A 21,561-nucleotide genomic window follows, 5' to 3' on the forward strand; every position below is an offset into this window, starting at 1 on the left:
ACATCCCCCCCAAACCAAGTGGGGTGTCTCTCATGGCTATCAGCACAAACATCTGTGTGTCAGAGTGTGTAGTGCTAGGAATCTGCTCTGTTAGGGTGATGCAATGAGTGGTGCGATGCCCTTTATTGTAAGAAAAAGGTTGCTGTCAGCCAGAGACAGGGATGGCTGGTGCTGGCAGCGCTGAGAGCCCAGCTGCTCAGACACCTTCCAGGCTGTCTCCAACAGGTCGATCATGACCTGGATGTCTGGGCCAAACAGGGATTTGGTGAAGAGCAAAACGCTTTCATGAGTAGGCGCCACTCATGATCCTTCAAGGTGGACAGACTCAGTCAAAGGTACTTGTGTCCCACCTGAGTGGCACACATGGCACAGCCACCATCGATGGCAAATGCCTGTGATACGCGGAGCAGGGCGGCCGCTGTCGTCTGCACCATGGCCAGGAAGGCCATATTGCAACATCGGCGAAGTACAAGACGTGCAGTACTTGCTAGTATCCATATCTTCATACTGCAACACCAGAGGGTGAACGTCTACTCACAGGCGATCCATTTCTCGAGGCGGCTGAGTGAAAAAAGGGTGACAAGCAGCTGGACGCTGCGGTCTTAAAGTGGGAGGGTGCTGCGCGGTTGCTACCTTTTGATTGGCAGTGAGTGCAAAGTTCTTTCTCAGGCAGAGCCTCGAGGGGTAAACCAATAGCAAAGCCCATTAGAGGGCTTACAGATGGTCAGGTATTATCCCACATGTAACAACTAATACTGTCCCTCTCCCCTCAATTTTAAACATCTCAGAGAAAATGCTACAAATTCAGTTAATTCTAACTAAAAAGATAAGATATATGCACATAAAGCTCTGTAATGAGGTACATTGCAGGTTGGTCGGTGGAGAAAATGGTATCTCTGACAATGATGTGATGTCATCCCCCCCCCCCCTATGTCAGTTAAAAAACACCTGAAACTATGTTACATCACTGGAACATTGTTTCCATCAGGCTGCATCACAGCAGCTGGAAATATCTGGACACAACAACACACTGTCTACATCTGGTCAGTTCTCTACAGGAAGGTACACTGAACAGGAAGTTGGAGTTTTCCTGCAAAAGCACTGTTTATTGCTGAATTTGTCCTCAGGGAGAAAACCTATTAACTGTCCCCAACCAGCCTGGTTCTATCTGCGACTTCTGCTCACATATATAAAGACCACACAGCCAGTAAAAGTGTACCTTTAAGAAAGCTAGTGAGGTCCAAAGCATTTTGATGATATGGTCAACACATACTGTATCTTAGTTACACCAAATTCGACACTGTATCATAGTTCTGCCTTGCCCAGTCTATCTTGGTCTTTTCACAGAGTTCATGTTGTACTTATGGTAAGGCCATGACAGGCAGTTTGGGGTCACCACACCCACTCCTGCTGTAAAAGAACTTCTTCACAGGATCTGTTTTTGGCAGTGGGATCCCTGTACTTAGTAGGCTGCTTTTATAGATGAATGTAGTGTTTTATTGTCTGGCTTTACTGGTAATGGCAATGTTAATGTGAGGGTTAAATATGGATTTTTGAATGTCTGACACTTCAATGTCCACATTAAAATAGAAATTACAAGTGTCTCTTCACTATCTAGAATGTATCATTTTTTTGTAGTGTGTTTTTTCTTTCAAAGTGGATTTTAGGACAGTGATAGTCTATTTAATATAATAATAGTGAGCTATAAATATAACTCCCTGTCTGCTTACTATCCTCCTATAAGACTGACTTTAAAAACACATTGTGTGTATGTATAGTAGCAAGCAGTTTTCATGTCATTACAGCTGATTAAAAACATTTTTCATAAGGTCAGCCATCAGACCTATAACACAATAGACCATCAGTTAATCTGAGTGACCCACTGGCTTAAAAATATTCATGATGAACCAGTACTGTCCTTTGTTGAACTAGAAAATGTCCAAAAATGATTCAAAGTCATAAAAATGAATATTAATGAATAAACCAAAAATACACCGATCTCAAACTAATTACAGATGACCCAATCAGAGTCCTTTTTACGGATATCTGCATAAACAGAATCCAATCTAATACTTATACTTATATGTTGATTAAACAAGTATTTGACACACTGAAATAGACTAAATTTACGCCTTATTTTACACAAACTACTTAATCCGAATACTGAAGGTAGTGGTTAAAACTATTGCACTGCAAGTGCAACATTCAAATCCAGGCTGCATCACACCTAAAACCATGTGTTCACCTAGTTAAGTGCAATGTGATGCAACTACAGGCTAGCATTTATTATGTTCATTTATTACAACAAACCATACAAAACAAAGCTTGAGGTGCCAAATGTTAGCAGTAAAATACAGTCACAAACAGCCTATAAGAGTTATGAGTGGACAGCTGTCTCTCAAGATCTCCGCAGAGATATGATTGGATCATTAATGGCAGACCCAGAGTCAGTTTTCCGTAATACATTATTGTCAAATTTAACATAACATAATGAATAATCACACTGGTTCCAAATCAGCTCCGTACTATTACACAATTACACAAAAAAACATTTTTTTATAACTATTAAAGATTGTGGAAAGGGCTAAATTATTGTGCAGACACAATAATTATTGGCAACAATTACAGAAGTGCTTTTTCATGGAAACTTTGGCCTGACAGTGGTGCCAGAGTGGGTAGATATCACAGAACATTTGGATGGACGCTGCATATTCACAGCAGTTTTCTTTGCAATCTTGGATGGGTAGACGTGCCACCAGTGAGACAAAATACTAATCCATGCATGCATGTAGATGAACATTAGAGCAAATGTCAAATGAATCAGTGATTGACTGGTATCAGATCGAGAAGACAACAGTAGTCTAATAAAGTATGTTTGCAAACTGTCTGGTCTAACCGCAACACAAACACACATTAACAGAAACCATGGCACTTCCCATGTCATACGGCATGGCATACCAGCATCTACACACACACACACATCTGCACGCATGAATGCTTTCCTGCTCTACTTTGAGCATCTGGTTTTCGTGTTTTCATTATTTCAGTTACAAGCCAAAGCTATAAGTGACTCATAGCTGTTTGGCAACAGTGTAGCAAAAGCTGGAATTTCATCCACATTAGATTTACAGCAACTTCACTGAAATTCTGATTCATTCCTGCCCAGAAAGTACTCCTTCCTGCAGAAGAAGTGACAGGAAATGATGCGTGCATGAATATCAAACACAGTACACACAAGAGACTATTATTTGATCTGCTTGGCTCTTATAAAAATTTAACATGTGGAATATTTTGGCCTTTTAAATTGTGAAAACTAGAGCTCTTTTTTTCTTTTTTTCATCATCACCTTCAAACCTCAAATGTTCTATGTTAAATGCTTCTAGTGTTGGTCCCAATAGTATTTATTACCTGATTAGTCATAATCTTGAGGTCACTTCTTGTGAGGGCCCGGAGTTCAAATCTAGTTATTGTTTTAGTATATATTGTGCTTACATGGGGCATATTTCTAAATTAATTTGTGTTCGATCAAATCACCACAAATTAATTACTAACTAATACGTACATAATGTAGGTTTTGAACAAGGGTGAATCATTGTGACAATCACCCCCTTCAAACAAAGAATGTTGTAGACAAGCTAGTGTCTTTATGCTCAACCAAAGATGGACTGATGGGTAAAGAAACAACACTAATGGTTTTAATATTTAAAAAGACAACAAGGGTCTTCACTAGATTAAAAAAAAACCACAGACTGGGGAGCCTATCTGTACATAGCCCCCTACTTTCTAACTTTTCTCCCTTGGCTATATCTTTAAGCATATCACATAAATATTTTAAGATCAACATTTCAATCAGGACCTCCTGATTCTTCAGAAGTAGGCAGTAGCTTGTCCTGTCAGTAATATTAGCTAACGTTAGCTAACGTGACTACTAACGTTAGCTCAGTGGAGACTGAGAGCTGATAACGACTGATATCTTCAGCTTTTATTGTCAATTACCACCAGCAGTCTGTCATTATGACCCGGAGGGGGAAAGTACACAGCAGCAATATAATTCCCCTTCTTGAATGTAATGATCATTTTTGAGAATAATTATCAAGTGAAGTATCTTACTACTGTAGTTATTATCTTGCTAAATGTGAGCTATGGTAAATTGGTCTGGTTTTCTAGCTACACGTGAACATTTACATTCCTTAAAATTGATTTTCAAGTAAAATACTGATATATTAGTCAGTAGCACAGTTGGTGAAACAATGGGGTGTACTTTCTTAATCACACTGTCATCCATGTCATTTAATAATTACCTAAAAAGTCTAATTTGTTTCATGTAATAAAAATAATAATACTATGCCAAAAATATATTCTTTTAATTCCAAAAATAACGCCAAATATCCATTCATTTGGAAATCAATAGCGTTTAGGGTGTGGGGGCCTCTCTGTGCAGCGCTGTTTCGAAACGTGAGTCAACCTCTATGTCGTAACGTAATGTGTGCGTAGCAAGTGAGTGGTTGAGCAAGTGGGAGCGGCAGAAAAGTGACAGTGAATGTGAGCGGAGCAGAGGAAAATGTTAGCAGTAAGTTGTTAATCTGGTAATAAATGTACAGTATAGACTACAGTGTGTAAGTTGATAGATGCTGCAGGTCTGTTGTTTCCCCAACTGCTGGAAAAGTGAAGGGGGTTAGCTCCAAAGTTAACAAAAATGGGTTAGCCTAACCTGACAACACTAAACAGAGAAACAGAGAACGGAGAAACGTGTGGCTGCTGAATTTCTCCCAAGTTTTGATCAGCGTATCCTCCCACCCCCCAACCCTCCTTCTGCAGGCCGCCGCCACCGCCACACTGATGTCTAAAATAGTGTCTTATATCATTTCTCATATCAAGTTAATATTATACTAACTATTCATGTGTACATGTAATAAAAATAGGGACCTTGAGGTCATTTTTGCCCCACAGACCCCGGGTGGGTTGAACCAACCGTGACAGCAGTCAACTAAACCACGTTAGCTTACAGGTTTTAATGGGACACGTTGAACTCCAATGGTTTTGTGACAGATTATTAATTTATGGTTCAGATTACGTAGTGAAATGAATGTGATCAAATCACCAAAAAGACATATTTTGCTGGTGAATCACACCTCATGTTAGTTAGTGTGAGGCCCGAGAGGGTTTAGTGGTATTCAGATGACGGTATCCAATGATCCTAAAAGACAAAAGCAGGAGAATTGAATTCCAAAGCTGGGAATACAATTCCTCTAATTGATTTTCTCTTTGCTCAGACGCTCAGGGTCATTCCAGGTCTTGTGGGAGGTTGGCTGCCTGACAGCTGCACAGCCACACACTCCGGGACTGGTTGGAATCTTTTGTTGAGTCTCTGTGCACAGCTACACAGTCTTTCTTGTCCAACTGGTTGATGTACGAGTTTATAAAAACTTCCCCTTTCATCAAGCCTGATTAGAGCCACAAGTAGACTGAAAGCAGCGGTATAATAAGCACAGCATGAGTTCCTGTTTTGCTTTGTATGAATCTGTTTGTAATCTGGCTACTCCCTCTTTTTTGGCTGTCCCTATTTATTTCAAATCTATGAAAATCTTTCAAATGTACACATCTATTTGTAAATATCGGTGTCAGGCTTCAAAAAGCTGTCAATAAAATTGTGTCACCTATAGCAGTTAGTTGACAATCATGCAACATATTCTCACAGAGGCCACCCACTCATTCTCTCTACCTCTCGCCAAAGGGTGCTGCATAATGACCTCAACCACCTACAGACACCGCTCAATGCTTTTTGTTCTCCACTTTGATTTTGAAACCTTGCCACTGCTCAACATCCTGTACGCCCCTGCACTACGGTCTGATGTCCCATCTGAGAAGTGAAACAGAGAGCAGCATCATCTCTGAGAAACACTTTCTCTTCCTTCGCAGCACGAGAGTGTGACTGCACTACCTACATGGCTGACTTGTTCTACAGCATAGCTATCATTTCATTCACCGTGTGAACCCTCAACGTTCAGAGGAGATGGCTGTAGGACACAAATGAACAGACTTCCAATATATACTCTTAACTTTAAAGCTGCAGCAATCAATAATCTTATACTAACATTGGATGAGAGACAGAGAATTATCTCAAACTGCTGTTCCCCTAAGCTCTATTGAACTTTTTTTAGCTCATTGTTTTGGTTTTCCAGCCCACAAACTCTCTCAACCTTCTTTCTAGGGGTGTAAAGATTAACCGATACTAGAGGGGTAACAGTACACACGATTCACGGTTCCGTATGTACCTTGATTTTGGGGTCACAGTTCGGTATGTTTTTGGTACGGCAGGAAAAAAAAGAAAGGTAGAAAATAACATCTTCATCCTTTATTTTGAAACACTAGTGCAGTTCATTCAAAGTTTATTAATATTAATGTCACATGTCCAAATTACACCAAATTCGACACGGCACGTCCTTGGGCCCCCAGCAATACATCTGTCGAGTGTGGTGTCGATCGAAAGAACAATTCTCCAGATATGCGAAGGACACACAAACATACAGACAGACAGACAGACAGATTCCTTGCTTTTTAGTTAGATGTACTGCAGCGCCCCTTCAAAAGATGTCTGTGACATCCTGCAGTAAGTCTTGAACGTACATGCCAAGTTTCGTTCACAGTACACAGTTCAATAGTAGAGCTTAAGTCTCTTTTTTACATGGCTCTCCATACCTACTTGAAACCATCCACCACATTCCCACACTGAAAGAAATCTCAGCACCACTGTATTTGCCACTGACTGACATTTATGTCTTCAGAATGTGCAGTGGTATAATAAAATATGCGGCGGTATCTCACATCTTGCTACTAATTTATGAAGATGATATGATGTGTGTGCTGACACAAAAGTTACCGAAAGGAGCTTCACCACAAGGCTAGCTTTAGCAGCTAATACTACTTCCAACTAACCCCTAGTTCCTCTCGGCTTATTTACATGAGTCTATACAGTGTTACTGAAATCACCAAATTCAGGGTGTCTTGGCAGGACAACAAGGCACATGTGCCAATACACATTGGTGTATTTTTAATGTATTAGACCATCATCCATTAGCATATTCTGTCCTCTTTAAAAAAAAGTAAAAATATCCATTCCGCTTTGTAAGCTTTATAAATGTCTGGTGTTGTGTTTTCCCATCTGATCTACCCATCCTTGAAAGGGGCCCTCCACCAGCTTTACACATAAAAGTCCATTTATTGTGAAAACAAGTGTACAATGTCCTCTGTAGCTCCTGAGGAGCTATTGTCATGTCTTAGATAATAACCCTGATGATGTCATTGTGATGTCATCAAGGGTAGCTGGGCCTGGGCCTTGGAGACTTTCTTGCAAAACTAAACCGCTGCAGTAGCCCTTTAAAATTTGTATTTTATATTTTTATCCTTCAGAAGTCTTATGTTCAAGCTTCCCACCACAGTGATAACTGTCTCAAAATATACGGTAGGTATAAAGGTTTATTTTAGTTTATACTGTGCTCACTGTGCGTTTTCAAAAATAAAGTTGTTATATCCCTCAGAGGGGCCCAGCAAAAAGGTTTTGCCAAAACAGGTTAACCCAGCCATGCTGTATGGGGACTGTTCCTTTAAGTAAGAGTTTAACCGCCATAATATGCAAAGCCTTTTCAATCAATTCTCATTTCTTGCCTTCTTTTAGATGCTTAAAACATATTCGTTAGTGACAGCTTCTTAATTTAGATTCTTCAGCAGACCGATTCAAAGCCAGCCTATATGGTACGCTTGCTAAATGCATGACTGTCTTCGAGGATAAAAGCATCTAAAAATAACTGTCAAAAAGCCAGAGATGGTACATGTGCGCGCTCAGTGTTGGCAGCAGGTCAACACTGTGGCAGATTTGACTGTCATATCTGGCTGAAGCAGACACAAACGTTATGCAAGATCATGCTTGCTCTGCGTAGAGATAAAAAAGAAAAACAGGGAGCTGCTGTGTTGACTGCCGATGGAACATAAATCTGTAGCATGCTGAGTGAATGTGAGGAGCGATGAGGTTTACGCTTACTGATTTAACAGCCAGAGAGCATTCATCTTGTGCAACTAAGCTGGAGTCCACAATGAGTTGTTTTTCTTCCTTGTGATTTATACGTCTGGTGGCAGCTGAGAAGTTCAAATGGAACTTTACTGGTATCATTACTGATGCCAACAACACATTTGTTGATACCTTACTTTGAGGAATATGAACTTAAATTCTCAGATATAAGCTTTGCACAACTAAAATGGTTTTGATACCCGGTGACACGGATACATTTCGGTCAGTATACCACAAAAGTGCTGCCGTTCCAGCCCTGAGAAACAGAAAGAAAGTAACCACTACCTCCAGACTCCTGCTCAACAACAGGGCCCGCTCTTCTGAAAAGAAGCCGTCTTACAACATTCTGGGAAAAAACACTGAAATCGCTGCCATCTGCTGATGCAACTTCCTGCTGATCTTCCTGCACAACATGCACTGCGTCCCAAATCCACACTGTATATTCATTCAAAATGGCACACTTGTTGGTTTTTTTTTTTTACACTGAAAAGAGACAACTTTAAAATGTTGATTACAGCTTGGATCTTATTTTCATAGTTTTGTCCATCATTTCTATCAGTTATGAGAACTGTAAACATCAGGTTAACAGCTGAGATTTGGGAAGCGTCCAGCTCTGACACAGCCACAGATGATCAGACAGTTGTAATACACTGGAATTATCCTTTTAAGTAGAACAAAAAACTCAGCATGTGTACTAAATCCTCTTGACTTTTGAGTGTGCTGCTGAAGGACACTATTGTCCCACAATGTAATGCACTAAGGAAATTGAGAAACTAATACTCACAGCTGCAAACAATTCTGATGATTTGCAGATGGTGATGAAACAACTCCAAGAGCATTTCAGAAAAGAAGTCTGAAATCTTTAGAAGAGCATTTTGGTTTCTCTTACTGAAGTGAAACTGGCAGTGGCATCCCAAAGCTGCAGTTTTGATTGACGTTTGGCACACGTATTGCATCATTTCATTTTAGCAGAAAACCATAAAGTATACTGCTTTCTTTTGTACTACTTTGACAGTTAGTATATAGAGCGTGCCATAAAAATAAACCATAAACAAACACACTATTTTGGTAGTTTGTATACAGGGAATTAATTAACCGTGAGTCAACACATATTTTGGTATTTTGATGTTGAAATTTTCAGATGTTGAGTGAAACAGTGTTTGGCAAAGATTCCGTTCTTTTTTTTTTTCTTTTGTAAGCTCTGTCGGGATCCATCCACCGCTGTCTATAATTGTAATCAGCTGTAAGCAGCTACTTCATATCCATGTGTCCATCACCACATTTATGAACCAAGACATTTTAGTCCGCATGCCTTTTAGTCTGTCTTTTGATCGGAGTGTAAACGCAACACACAGAATCAGCGTATGCATGAATGTTAGTATGCAACTGGGACACAGCCACAGTGTCTGGTACAGGGAAAGATCTGTGTGGCTCTCAGGAGGTGATGCACTACAGTTTCCTGTTTGTAATAATTACAGCAGACGAGGCAGTTAACTAAAAGAACAGAAATGCTCAATGCACGGCAGACATCGTGTGATTTTCCACCTGTTCCAGTTCACGGTTCGTTTGTATGAACTTTTCCTTCCACGTCACTTGTTATTTCTGTTCCTGTTGTTTCTCAGACGTGATGCTGTCGTCGCACATAGCTGGTTGATGAAATTTACATTGTAAATTCATTTAAATATACTATATATGGGCAGTGTTTGTATGAGTATACAGTATATCTACAACACATACATCAAAAACTATTTTAATAGCTGATATTTAGCTGATGTTTTTTAGAATTTTGTGCAAATATATCACTTAATACAACTGTTCAAGTTATCATATATCAACTTTCAGTCAAGGTATGTGATTATTTGTTATTGTTTTGCTACATTCTGTCGTCCAAATGAATAACTCCCAATGATACCAAATCAATTGGTCATTTTGCAGACATTTGTGATATTATTCATACATTTTTTTTAAACTATTGTTATAGTGATATCGGCTGCATCACACACCCTGAATGATTTTGTTCATTTCTTTAAAAACAGGCATATTTTACAAGCCTGACCTTTTGCTCCTCCAACTGCACAGAGACTCCTACAAAACTGCATAATATCATATATTGGCCAACCTAGAGGAAACATTTTTGGACATTGATATCTGCTTGAAAATCCATATCAGTGCATCACACACCACAACAGTTAGTTGTTCACATCATCTGACCCGTTATATGGCGCAAGCCAGTCAGCTGACAGTCAGACACAGACAGAAACAGATGTACAACAGCTTTCCACAGCTCTACACAGTCATTAAATCACCTTCATTTGGAAACATTAGTCAAGATAATTACCATTAAATACAAAATAGCAACCTCTACGCTGTATTTTACACTGAGCACAACTGAGTCAGATACGTGAAGCACTGAGCCACAGTAGCCTTGCCCACAGATGCTGGCGAGCATCCCTATGTGATATTTACTGTTCCCCTGTGCCTTGCCACCCCACCATTTTACAAGACAAGTAAACACAACATCAGCACATAAGGTGGGACAGCAGGGCCTGCAGATGTGCAATAAAAGCAACATTGTGCAACAGTGTTTTAGTTCCAGCATTGTGGAGGCAGAACGGGTGGAGCTTTTGAAACCCACACTTGCCAAAAAGTCAGCTTGACTTGGACAGCAAGATGTGCAAACTCATTCCTCAAGTAAATATAGGAGTCATGTTTGTGACATAGAGATAAAGATCATAGGATCATAATATGTACAAATATGATTTCATGTAGTTTTTTCTGTGTTTTAAAGCAGAGAGCAGCGTCCTGTTTGATCTTCTGACAGCTCTGCCGGTGGTCTGTCTGTCACTGTGGCTGTTGAAGACATGCAGCATACGCCCACCAGCAGTGCAAAAACCTTTTTCTTCGAACACTTTCAATTTAACAAAGCTGCCAGCTCACATCAGTCCCATCGGGGCGGCAAAGATGAAGAAAAACACACAGAAAGTTACAGTCACGCCTCAAATCTGACTCGACCCCCGCGCGCCAACTAAAAGACAGCTGTTTAAATTCAACGTTAAACTATCACGCGCTCAAAGCGAAACTATAGCGAGCACCTGAAAATGTAACTCCAGCAACTGTTTACCAACACTTCAGGATATGCGGCAGATTTAACACACCTACACAGTTACACAATTGCTGCTGGTATATTGCAACACAGCTTGCAAAGATAATGAAGTCATCACAATGACATTTATATGGGAGGTTTATTATTGAGAAATAAATGGCTGAATCAACAGTAATCAGTGCCAAATGTTCAAGAGACATTCTTTCATTCGCTATATTCCCACTTAACTGTCTTAAAATGTCAATATTTTGTAGGAGCCCGCCTGGTATTCGCACCATCCTCTTCCACCAAAACATAGCAAGCACTGCGAAACAACTGCAAAACTTTTATTTCCTTAATTAAAAGCTGTTTTGAGAAAGACGTAGGCTACACCCGAAAAAAAACAGAACATTTTCCAGTTTTGTTAAGTTTGTATAGTCGTGTTGTTAGACTCGTGTACATTTGACCAAGCACAAAACTATTAATGCAATTTTTTAAAAGTAACTTAGTTGGTCAAAGTGTTCCCTCCATAACGATGTGAGCATCCGAACACAGTCAAGTTTCCATAATGCTAATGTTGTCAGTAATAAAATCACCAAACATAAACAAAGGAGACGTTTTTCGTTGCTTTACTCACCTAAACTGTTTGTAGAAGAATCCATAATCCGAAATTTAAGTTGTGTGAAGTTTGTCTAGAAGTAACGTGTGGACTGAGGTGTGTTTTCCATGCTGTGAGGAGCGTCAGAAGTCACTCTAGGGACTTGGGTCGAGTTTACATCTTTAGCAACAATACCGGAAATATAGACGAATTTCCTGAAAATAAAAGCGCTATTGTTAATGAAAAAAGACAAAAGATAACAAACCAAATCCCTTAATCACATGACAATAACACCATAGTATAAAGAATATCATAAATACACGAATAAAGTGAGATACAATAATAAAAATAGCTGAAAGATTTAAAGTGTACTCCGGAAGTCTTGTACATTTTGGTTACCTTGACGCTATTCGTGGGAGGCACCATACAGAGTTGAAATGTGAATGTTAGAAGTTGCATCAAACTGTGTATTAACTAACTCTAAAAAAAATACTCAGCAACAGCTATTTGCTTAAGTCACTGGTCCTGTATCTAAATGTAGTTAAGCTGGAGAATGCGGTATGAAACTTAAACACAGCTTTTTCAGGTTGTGTTTGTTTGCATTTGTCGCCACCAGGCGGCAGGGTTTCATAGCGCACGTGGTATAACTGCGTTTCTTGATAATTACAAGTAAAGAACATTGACTGTATATCAATATTTATATACAGTCAATGTCAAAGAACGACACAAAATTAGCAAACACAACTGAATATCACCTAATTATGAATTTTTTATGATACCCGAGTTTGCTTCCACAAAATGTGATAATTTTACTTCACTTTGGAGTCAATAACTACTATAGAAACAATAACTACGACTGTGTGAATCTCAAGAAGAATTTGCAAAGCACCCCACACAACAATGTAGGCTACTGTACAGAACAGCGGTCTGGCAATGACAGCGGAACGATTCTTTGCATTCATGTTTCTGTTGTTTGGGGGGCGCGAGTGTGTGTGGAACCAGGAAGTTCTGCCGGCTTTTCAACATGGAGGTGTCCGTGGAGAGTGTTTTCTGAAGGAGACTAATTTCTGCTTTCATTATTCAGCATAAACGGTGGGTACTGAGTAATGAATATACAGGTTAGCTAAGCAAGTTAGTCTCCTATGTGCATGACAGGAATACAGTCCTGTATTACAGAATATCAGTTCTTAATGATGGTTTTCTTGACACTTTGCATTATTTGGCACTCGACCTGCCAAACTTCATACAAAAATGTGTCAGTTTAAAGTTTTCTTACCACTCTGCAACATTAATGAGGAAAACATTTATATCGCATAAAGAAGATCTGTGACACTCACTACGGCTTACATGAATACACACAAATATAATGTGTTTCAGTTACAATTAAACTCTTCATTGTAATTTTTAAATTTATTTGTTCCTTATTTTAACAGTGTTACAAATAATGCACTTACACATAGATCGACAATAACAAATAATATCAAACAAACAAAGAAACCTTATTGACAGACAATGTGCCGGCTGAAGCTTTAGCTTATGTCTGTATTACCCTTTTACCTCATCCGAAAAACAAACAGAACAAAATATAATACAAAATCAAATATTTCATTCACCATCACGTTCATAGCTCAGTTTTATGTTTGTTTACAATGTTATTTTTGAACATTTTTTAAATTCACAAAGTGTACTATACATTTTTAATTCCCTGTCAGTTATTCCACAAATCAACCCCAGACAGACAGTCAGGAAGCAAGTTATTTTTTACTTTGTACATTATTTGTGTAGTTCTTAAGTCAACCAGATCCATGAATTTTAAAGCATGAGAGTTAAAATCTCTGTTTTGATGCTCAAGTGAAAAATGATGTTCAGTCATGCTTTTTTCATCTCAAAAATCAGATCATTCCTGCATTTATTGGATTTTAACTGGCACTAAGGGATATAAACATATTACTCTGGTACTTGCCACCTTACACTGGCTTCCTGTTACGTTCTGCATTGATTTTAAAATTCTACTTATCACCTTCAAAGCATTAAATGGCCTTGTTCCAAATTACATCAAGGGCTTATTGACCCCCTATGTCCCTGGACTTTCAATTAGATGGGTGGATGGGGCTCTGCTGGTTATTCAGGTCTCGACTAGTGACCAAAGGTGACCGGGCCTTTGCTGTTAGAGCCCTCATATGGTTTAGTATCCCACTTCTGACAGTTTATATTTTTGTGTAACTTAATTTTATTCCCATTTTATTGTCTTTTTGGATTTCTTTTGTTTTAATTGCTGTTTTTAAGTCCCTTTTTCATCTCTCGGTTAAGTACTTTGTAAGTCTGTTAATAAAAGTGCTATGTAAATAAAGTTATTAATAATAATTATAAATAGTGCATTGGTTGGTTCATAGTAATCTGTTTGATGTATAATTCTTATAGCTGTCTTCTGTAGTATGAAATTTGATTGTGATTTCAATAGTAGAATTGATTTTACGATTACCAAACACAAACAATCATCTTCTTCATCAAAACACATCAGTAACATACACACAGTGCCTTGAGTGCTGCATATAATTGGCAGGGTTTGGAATGGACATTCTGAATACTGTCTTTGTTGTTACATCGCTGCCATTATACTGACATGTTCATGTTCCCTGCAGGTCAGCGATGGCTCCAGCATGAAGTGTACCCGCTGCCTGCTCCAGCTGCAGGGTCTCAGGCTGCTGTTGGGCCAGTCAGCCAGGGCTGCTGCCCAGCCAGCCTCCCACCTCCATCAGCCCAGTGTGCTGTACAACACCCAGCAACAGGTACACTTTAGTCTGCACACATAACATCCAGACTCTGCTCAAAATGTTGGTCATTTAATGAATGTAGCAATATTAGCAAAGGATTACTCAGACCTTTTCTTTCTGCTGCCAGAAATACTCACCAGAGCACCAAATATGGATTCATCCACTGCTGAAAATAGTACACAACTAATGCACTATTCCCTCAGTAACATTTTCTAAAAACTACAGTGTCCAGCTGTAAATGTCTGAGCCTTTTTTTATGAAACAATATATTTGTGAGTTGCTTTTAAAAATGTATGCCTTTAATAGAAACCAGTGGGTTAGTAGAGTAGGGAAGTGGGAAAGTATTGAGAGACTGACTAACACGTTGTTGGTTTTGGTTTTTTCATGGGATTTGTTGACGATAAGAAAAATATAGAATAGCATCAGCCTCATCCGTTATCTTACCCTTTACCCTCAGATGTCCTCCCAGGTCACTGCTGATGCTTGTAGAACAATAACAAAATCAGTGTAATGACAGACAGATTGTATGTCATATTGGAAATTTTACTTTCCCAAAGTGCAAAGCTACTGCACATATAACAAAACAAACTGTTATCATAGGTGTTGAGACGTTTCCACGGCAGTCCAGTGTGTGCCAAAGGTCGGCCCGTGCCTGCAGAGTTCATCAACGAGGATGACAAGAAAAAGAACAAGTCTCTGGTCACCCATGACGACCTGTTTGAACAGGTGGCCAAAGAGGTCAAAACCAAGGCCACGTTTAACAAGGTGGTGGATGTCTTCATCAAGAGGGACATCAGACGGCGAGGTCACATAGAGTTTATCTACGCTGCTCTGAAGAAGATGCCAGAGTTCGGTGTTGAGAGAGACCTCGCCGTCTACAACAAGCTGCTGGATGTTTTCCCCAAAGAGGTGTTCGTGCCCAGAAACTTTATCCAGCGAATGTTCAACCACTATCCCCGACAGCAGGAGTGTGGAGTACAGTTACTGGAGCAGATGGAGAACTATGGTGGGTGTCTGTTACATAATTCAATGGAAAATCTGAGAATTTAGAGTGGTTATTCCAGACTGGATTAAGCATAGATAAGTATATATTTTACAGGTTGCTGGATCTGTCTATTCTCAATGCTTGTGTTCCAGGTATAATGCCCAACATGGAGACCAAGGTCCTGTTGGTCCAGATTTTTGGAGAGAAGGGTCACCCAATGAGGAAGTACCAGCGCATCATGTACTGGTTCCCAAAGTTCAAGAATATAAACCCATTCCCCATCCCCAAGGAGCTGCCTGAAGACCCAGTGGACCTGGCTCGCCTCAGCCTGAGCCGCATCGCTAACGACCTGGATGCTAACGTCACTGTCTACCAGGTACACCTGCAGGCTTTGGATCAGACTTAAAGGAACAGTTCAGCATTTGGGGAAATAGGCTTATTCGCTTTCTTGCAGAGACTGAGGGGTTCAGATGGATGTATCAGTCTTATGTCTGTGTGTTCAGTATAGAGCTGGAGTCAGGACATGTTTAGCTTAGCTTAGCAAAAAGACTGGAAGCAGAGGGAAACAGCTAGCCTGACTCTGTCCAAACTTCAAAAATACACCTATAACACCTTTGAAGCCCAGTTAGTACACAATAATATCTGGACATTTATACATAAAGAGAAATAATCATTTGTCATTTTAAAGGAAATTCCATGCTGGAACAACAGCACATAAAAGTGTATCCGTCTGCATGGTACTTCTATGCAGTGTCTCCGGCTATGGTGTGCGTTGCCAAATGCACACTATAGCTGTGTACAGGCTATAGTATAGCACAGGCTTTGGTTTTAATTTCTGTACAGGCATGATGGCATCAAACTTGACAACCTTGGTGACAATTCATCCTCAGGGAGCTGCACACAAGTCACTGCAGCCAGCCAAGAAAACCAAATTGTTGTTATATCAGATCTATTTGTGTATGGATTAAACAAATTAGATACAACATGTTAACTGGTGAACTTTAGGGATGTTGGTAGGCGTATTTTTTAACTTTAGACAGAGCCAGACTGCTTCCAGTCTTTATGCTAAGCTAGGTTAACCACATCCTGACTCCAGATCTATACTGAAGACACAGACACGATTGATATCTATCCTCTAACCTCACTCACAGAAAGATATTTTGATTGAGTTTCAGTTCAGAAGTAACAGAGAGTTCAATCAGTTCACTTCAATCTGTCGTTAAGGCTTTCTGTCATTTCCATTATTGAAAAAGTGAAACATGTTCTTAAGGTTTATTATCCATATAGTTTGATAAATGAGTATTAATAAGTAGTAATAGTAGTAGTAGTAGTTGTAGTAGTAGTAGTTGTAATAAGAAATCTTACATTGTTTGACAAAAGAAAAAGCTAATTTGCATTATAAGTCAAGTTAGTCAAAGGGCAAATGTTTAAATTTAAATGGGGTTTTCTTACTAGTGGAACAGAAACACTTTCACTTCAGTTTTCTGTAGTTCACACAAACAACAAGGAGCAAAATTTTTGAGGATATGACCAATTCTCTACTTTGACATCAGGTTGTCTTTTGACATATCTGTGTATCTGCTTCTCTCACCAGATGCCCTGCACAGACATTACAGAGAGCGGAGAAGAGATAACACTTCCACATATAGTAGGTATGGACACTGTTTATTTGTCCTGTGTTTCATTTACAGGATTCTTACTGGTCATATGAGTGAGTTTGATCAATCTCTTGGGCAGTCAGGGATTATCAGGAAATTCTTTATATTGCTGTCATTTTACTGGAAGAGAAACCAACAGAAGGCATAACAATAACAGACCAGGGTTCTCTCAATATTTGTGATGAATAAGGACAATGGTGGGATCATATCCATAGACTTTTGCTCACTGTCTTTGTTTCCTTTCCTTCCTGTGTTGACACCAGGTATCCAGAGCCCTAGCCAGATGGAGTTGCTAGCCAAGCATAACTCGAGCAGACCGGTGTTTGTAGAGGGACCCTTCCCTCTGTGGCTGAAGAAGACTTGTGTCTACTACTACATCCTCAGAGCTGACCCCGCACCACCCGAAGAGCAGGTGGGAAACCCCTCAGTTGTTGTCTATCATTAACAATGGATCAAAGGATGGGCTTTAATCAGTAGGCTTCACCATCTGGGGAACATTGATGTCTGTACAAAATGTTGTGACAATCCATCCAATAGTTGTCAAGATGTTTCAGTCTTCATTCCCTAGTGCCATGACGCTTGCATGGCTAAAAGTAAAAGAAACAAAAAACAACTCAACTAGTTTTATCTGGAGCTTTCGGCCATATCTCATGGTCTTCTTCAGCAATTGGAACTTGCTCAGTTGTTATCACACGACCTACGTATGGAACGTTGACGTGATAACAGTGAGATGTTTATGAAGGGAAGATTACGATGGTCTTATCACATGACCAAAAGCCCTGTGCTCCTATTCGCTGAAGAGGGCTGTGAGATACGGTCAAAAGCTCTGCAAAAACCAAGTAAGTGAAACCATGAGATTAGAATATTTTATCACAGATATGTTTCCAAGGTCAAGTATGACCCTCCACGCTCAAACTCCTCTATCTAGGATGTCTTTAGCCTAGCTTAGCACAAACACAGGAAGCAGGGGGGAACTGCTAGCTTAACTTAACTCTAAAGCTCACACAGCTGTTTCTGTGTGTGTGTGCCCACAGGTAGAGGAGCCCTATGATCCAGAGAGGTGTTTGGACTATCCTCTGGAGCTAGACCTGGATTTGGATCGAGACCTCGGAGACATCGAGAGCTTCGATGTGGAAGACTGTAAGATATTCACACTGAAGCTGTCACTTTTTGTAGAATGTTCCTTTATCATACATGATGCACTGTGATTGATGACTTTGTCTGTTTTTGAGTCTGTGTTGGAAATTTGATACATCTTTGCATCCGAAGTGACCACATTTAAAGGGACACTCCCTGTTTTTTTTACAGCACAGCAGATCCTATTATGTCAACATTTCACCCAGTATTGTGTATATCCTTAAGTTCTAACAAAAGTGTTGGATGCATTTTTTTCCTCATAAAACTCTTGCAAAGCAAAGTATTTTAAATCCTGCATTGTTTACATCCATGTTTACTAGCTTACAGTCTTGAAACCATTACCATTAGCATTACCGGCGTGCATGCGCATCCTTGTGCACGTGCACGAGACAAACAAAACAGGAAGCCAGTGACACAATCTCCTCATCTCATGCTCAGCAAGAAAGCAAATGAGAATACTTCCCAAAATGTTGATTTATTCCTTTTACAAAGGTCTCCTGTTTCATGTGTCTCTAACATGGACAATATGTTAGAAAACAAACTTTCATAAAGTAAAGACATTCAGCTGTGTTTAAAGATATGGAACTACTAACCTTAAATATAAGTGTTGGTGTTGGCCTTAAAAGACTTGTGTTCAGGACAGTAAAAGTCCTCTTGTCTGACAGTAAATTCATCTTCAGTGTGTAATGTGTGTCTCCTCTGTGTCCAGTGGACGAGGGTCCAGTCTTTGCCATGTGTATGACCAGCCAGGGAGACCAGACCACCCTCAACCAGTGGATCTCTGGCCTCCAGCAGACCAACCCCATCCTTGGTCAGGTTCCCACCCTGTTCCGCCTGGACGCCGGGCCCAGAGAACTGCAGGCGCCGGCCAACACAGAGTCAGACCACCACCACCACCACCACCACCCTCCCCCAGAGACCCAGAGAGAGAAGTCACACCCTGAAGAAGAGCCTGAAGTTCTAGTGGAGGAAGAGCCAATAAGAAGCCAGAGGATGAAGCAGTGAACAGCAGTCAGGCTGTGCGGTTAAGACTCTCAGAAAATCAACACATACTGTATATGATGGAGTAGTATTTGTTCATGCTGGACGGGGTTTGAACTTGAGTGAGCTGCTGGTTCATTTTCAATACAGGTACATCAACTAAAGCAGAACCAAAGGATGAACACCCAGAAATGAATGTGAGTATCCGCCCCAAAAATCAAGTGTCAGGGATTACAACACACGTGTAGTTTAGGATGTCTTAAATGTGAAAGTAAAATATCAGAACTTTATCTGTCCACTAAGACTGTGTTATAAGCCTCCATCATGGTTTAAAGGAATTATGGACACTGTAGCACCACCGTAACATCACAAATACAAGGTTCTACCTGACTTTGTAGCTTAACTCATTTTCTGAAAGGGCCTGTTAACGTGTCTTTATGTTCTGTATGTTCTCCTGAAAGCAGATAGAACCTCATAATTCTGTGTAATCTTCAGAAGTCAGTTATAATAATTTACATGTAGATATGTAACATGCACGTCTCCTTCAACCATGAGGTCATACTGCAGATTCCAGCCTGATAGTAATAGTCCACAGCTATGGTTAAGTGTGAGCAGAAGAGAGAGAGTGCTCAGAGCTGTACAAAAATGATCTATAGTGTGTATAATATTATATATATATATATAAATATGTGTAACACAGTGCTCTAAAGTCAACTTCATAAAAGCTTCCACTAAAACTTTTAGAGAAAAGATGAGGAAAAGGCACTGTGTGTCTCCATCATAGACAAATGACCTGCCAAGGGACAACAGATGACTCTAGTACATCAGATGGTAACATGTTTGTTTCATGGTCCCTTACAATTAAAAATAAAAAAGAATCTCTCTATCTGTTTTGACTGTCTTTTGTGTTCATAATAGCAGCTATAACATTGAAATGACTGTAGTTGTGGCATAGGGCACCAAATGAGAAGGATTTTTTTTTTTTTTTTTTTTAATCCATACCTGTCAATATTACAGTCTGACAATATGATTTTCTTTCAGAGGTGGGGGGGTTTAAAGCAATCACAGTGATAACAATCATAATAGCTTTATAATATATAATAGCTTAACAATTATAAAACGCTGCACCCTTTGAACCAATCAGAGTGATAAACTACATTAATAATATTGAAGCATTTGTTTTGGCCAAGCCACTAACGTTATAGTGAAAAGTATTACCAGTGAACTGGGAGGACTTTGTCTGGGCTGGAGGTACCATTGTTGCACTTTTTGGGGTCTCCAAAGTAAAATCTCACGTAGGGTACCAGTGTTGTCAGGGCCAGCCCTGGTGGTAAGGTGACTATAACCTCTATACCCTCTCAGCCTATCCCAAGTCACACTGAGCAAGAGGCAGGGTTACAGAGAAAGGAGAATTTGTTAGAAATATATAACCTTCCGAAATCACTCACTTTTATAATACCTAGAAATGAGAAGTCACCTTGCAAAAGAAATACGACAAAACAGTAAAGGAGATTCAGCCATTAGTATATCTAATATAACAAGGACATCTAGAGTTAATATAAAAAGCATACTAGGTCAGATTTTGTCAGATTGAGAAAGAGGAATCTAGAAGTCAGACAATCAAAACACTTACCAGTTGGGAGAAGGAGCTGAATTGGATAACTGATATATCAGCAGAAGTATGGAAGGATATAAGAGGTAATACATGTAAAACAAGTTCTTTACTCTTGGAAAATTCAACTATTCAAGCAAAGTATTCTGATGAGACTACATCAAGTTGCTGGCAAAGATGTGAGGAGAGAGCAGCCAATATGGACCATGTTTCAGTCTACACTTGTTTCAGTCAGAGCAGTTATTACTTGGTAGAACACCACATACCAAAAAATTGAGTGAACCCAATGGCACCACAAATAAGCAAATGGAAGGACACAATTAACATAATCTATACAATGGAATCAATAAATAGATCATAGAATTATGAATTTAGCTAATTTGTTTAATGTGAGATGGAAGAGTATACAAAAAACAAATATAATTCAATAAAAACTGAACACTTCAGATTCAGAGCAGAACTACTGCAATACATAGGAACAAAGGGAAACATGAAAAAGTACTGCTATCTGTAAAGGTTAGAGTGGATTTCATAAATGGTAAAAAAAAAAAAAAAAAGGGTGAATCACTGCTCAGTCAGTAAACAGATGTCCACACATCCTGGAAAACCTGAATTTTTTAATTCCACTATTTTTATTGTGGATATGTATTTTCATTGCGGTCCTTGTAA

The 21,561-nt window shown here is 39.5% G+C and overlaps 2 protein-coding genes across 4 annotated transcripts in view; one reads left to right on the forward strand and one right to left on the reverse strand.

Moving 5' to 3' along the window:
- The window catches only part of eml3 (EMAP like 3), a 55,966-nt gene extending 43,449 nt beyond the window's left edge, over positions 1–12,517 (reverse strand). The window contains exons 1-2 of one of the 3 annotated variants that reach the window (XM_042401477.1): positions 12,145–12,517; positions 11,785–11,960 (exon numbers count right to left, since the gene is read on the reverse strand). In XM_042401477.1, the coding sequence (XP_042257411.1) occupies positions 11,785–11,809 (25 nt within the window). In that variant the 5' untranslated portion in view covers positions 11,810–11,960; positions 12,145–12,517. Of the gene's footprint in view, positions 1–11,784; positions 11,972–12,144 lie in introns of those variants that run through there. The other 2 variants (XM_042401479.1, XM_042401478.1) reach the window with 2 other exon arrangements.
- Positions 12,518–12,744: 227 nt separating this feature from the next.
- Positions 12,745–20,166, forward strand: ecsit (ECSIT signaling integrator). The gene is made up of 8 exons (XM_042401483.1): positions 12,745–12,837; positions 14,388–14,534; positions 15,120–15,525; positions 15,657–15,880; positions 17,099–17,156; positions 17,426–17,574; positions 18,197–18,302; positions 19,009–20,166. Exons 2-8 carry the CDS (start codon positions 14,406–14,408, stop codon positions 19,302–19,304), a joined length of 1,368 nt encoding a protein of 455 aa, XP_042257417.1. The 5' UTR covers positions 12,745–12,837; positions 14,388–14,405; the 3' UTR covers positions 19,305–20,166.
- Positions 20,167–21,561: the final 1,395 nt, after the last annotated feature.

This window comes from Thunnus maccoyii, chromosome 22, assembly GCF_910596095.1.
Source record: "Thunnus maccoyii chromosome 22, fThuMac1.1, whole genome shotgun sequence".
NCBI classification, from domain to species: Eukaryota; Metazoa; Chordata; class Actinopteri; order Scombriformes; family Scombridae; genus Thunnus; species Thunnus maccoyii.

What these genes read in the sequence shown, in the direction of transcription:
- ecsit (XM_042401483.1), top strand. Translation starts at nt 14,406, where the DNA reads ATGAAGTGTACCCGCTGCCTGCTCCAGCTGCAGGGTCTCAGGCTGCTG. An exon ending in CTAACGTCACTGTCTACCAG is followed by an intron (nt 15,881 to 17,098) that starts GTACACCTGCAG and finishes TTCTCTCACCAG; the next exon opens with ATGCCCTGCACAGACATTAC. An exon ending in GAGCTTCGATGTGGAAGACT is followed by an intron (nt 18,303 to 19,008) that starts GTAAGATATTCA and finishes CTCTGTGTCCAG; the next exon opens with TGGACGAGGGTCCAGTCTTT.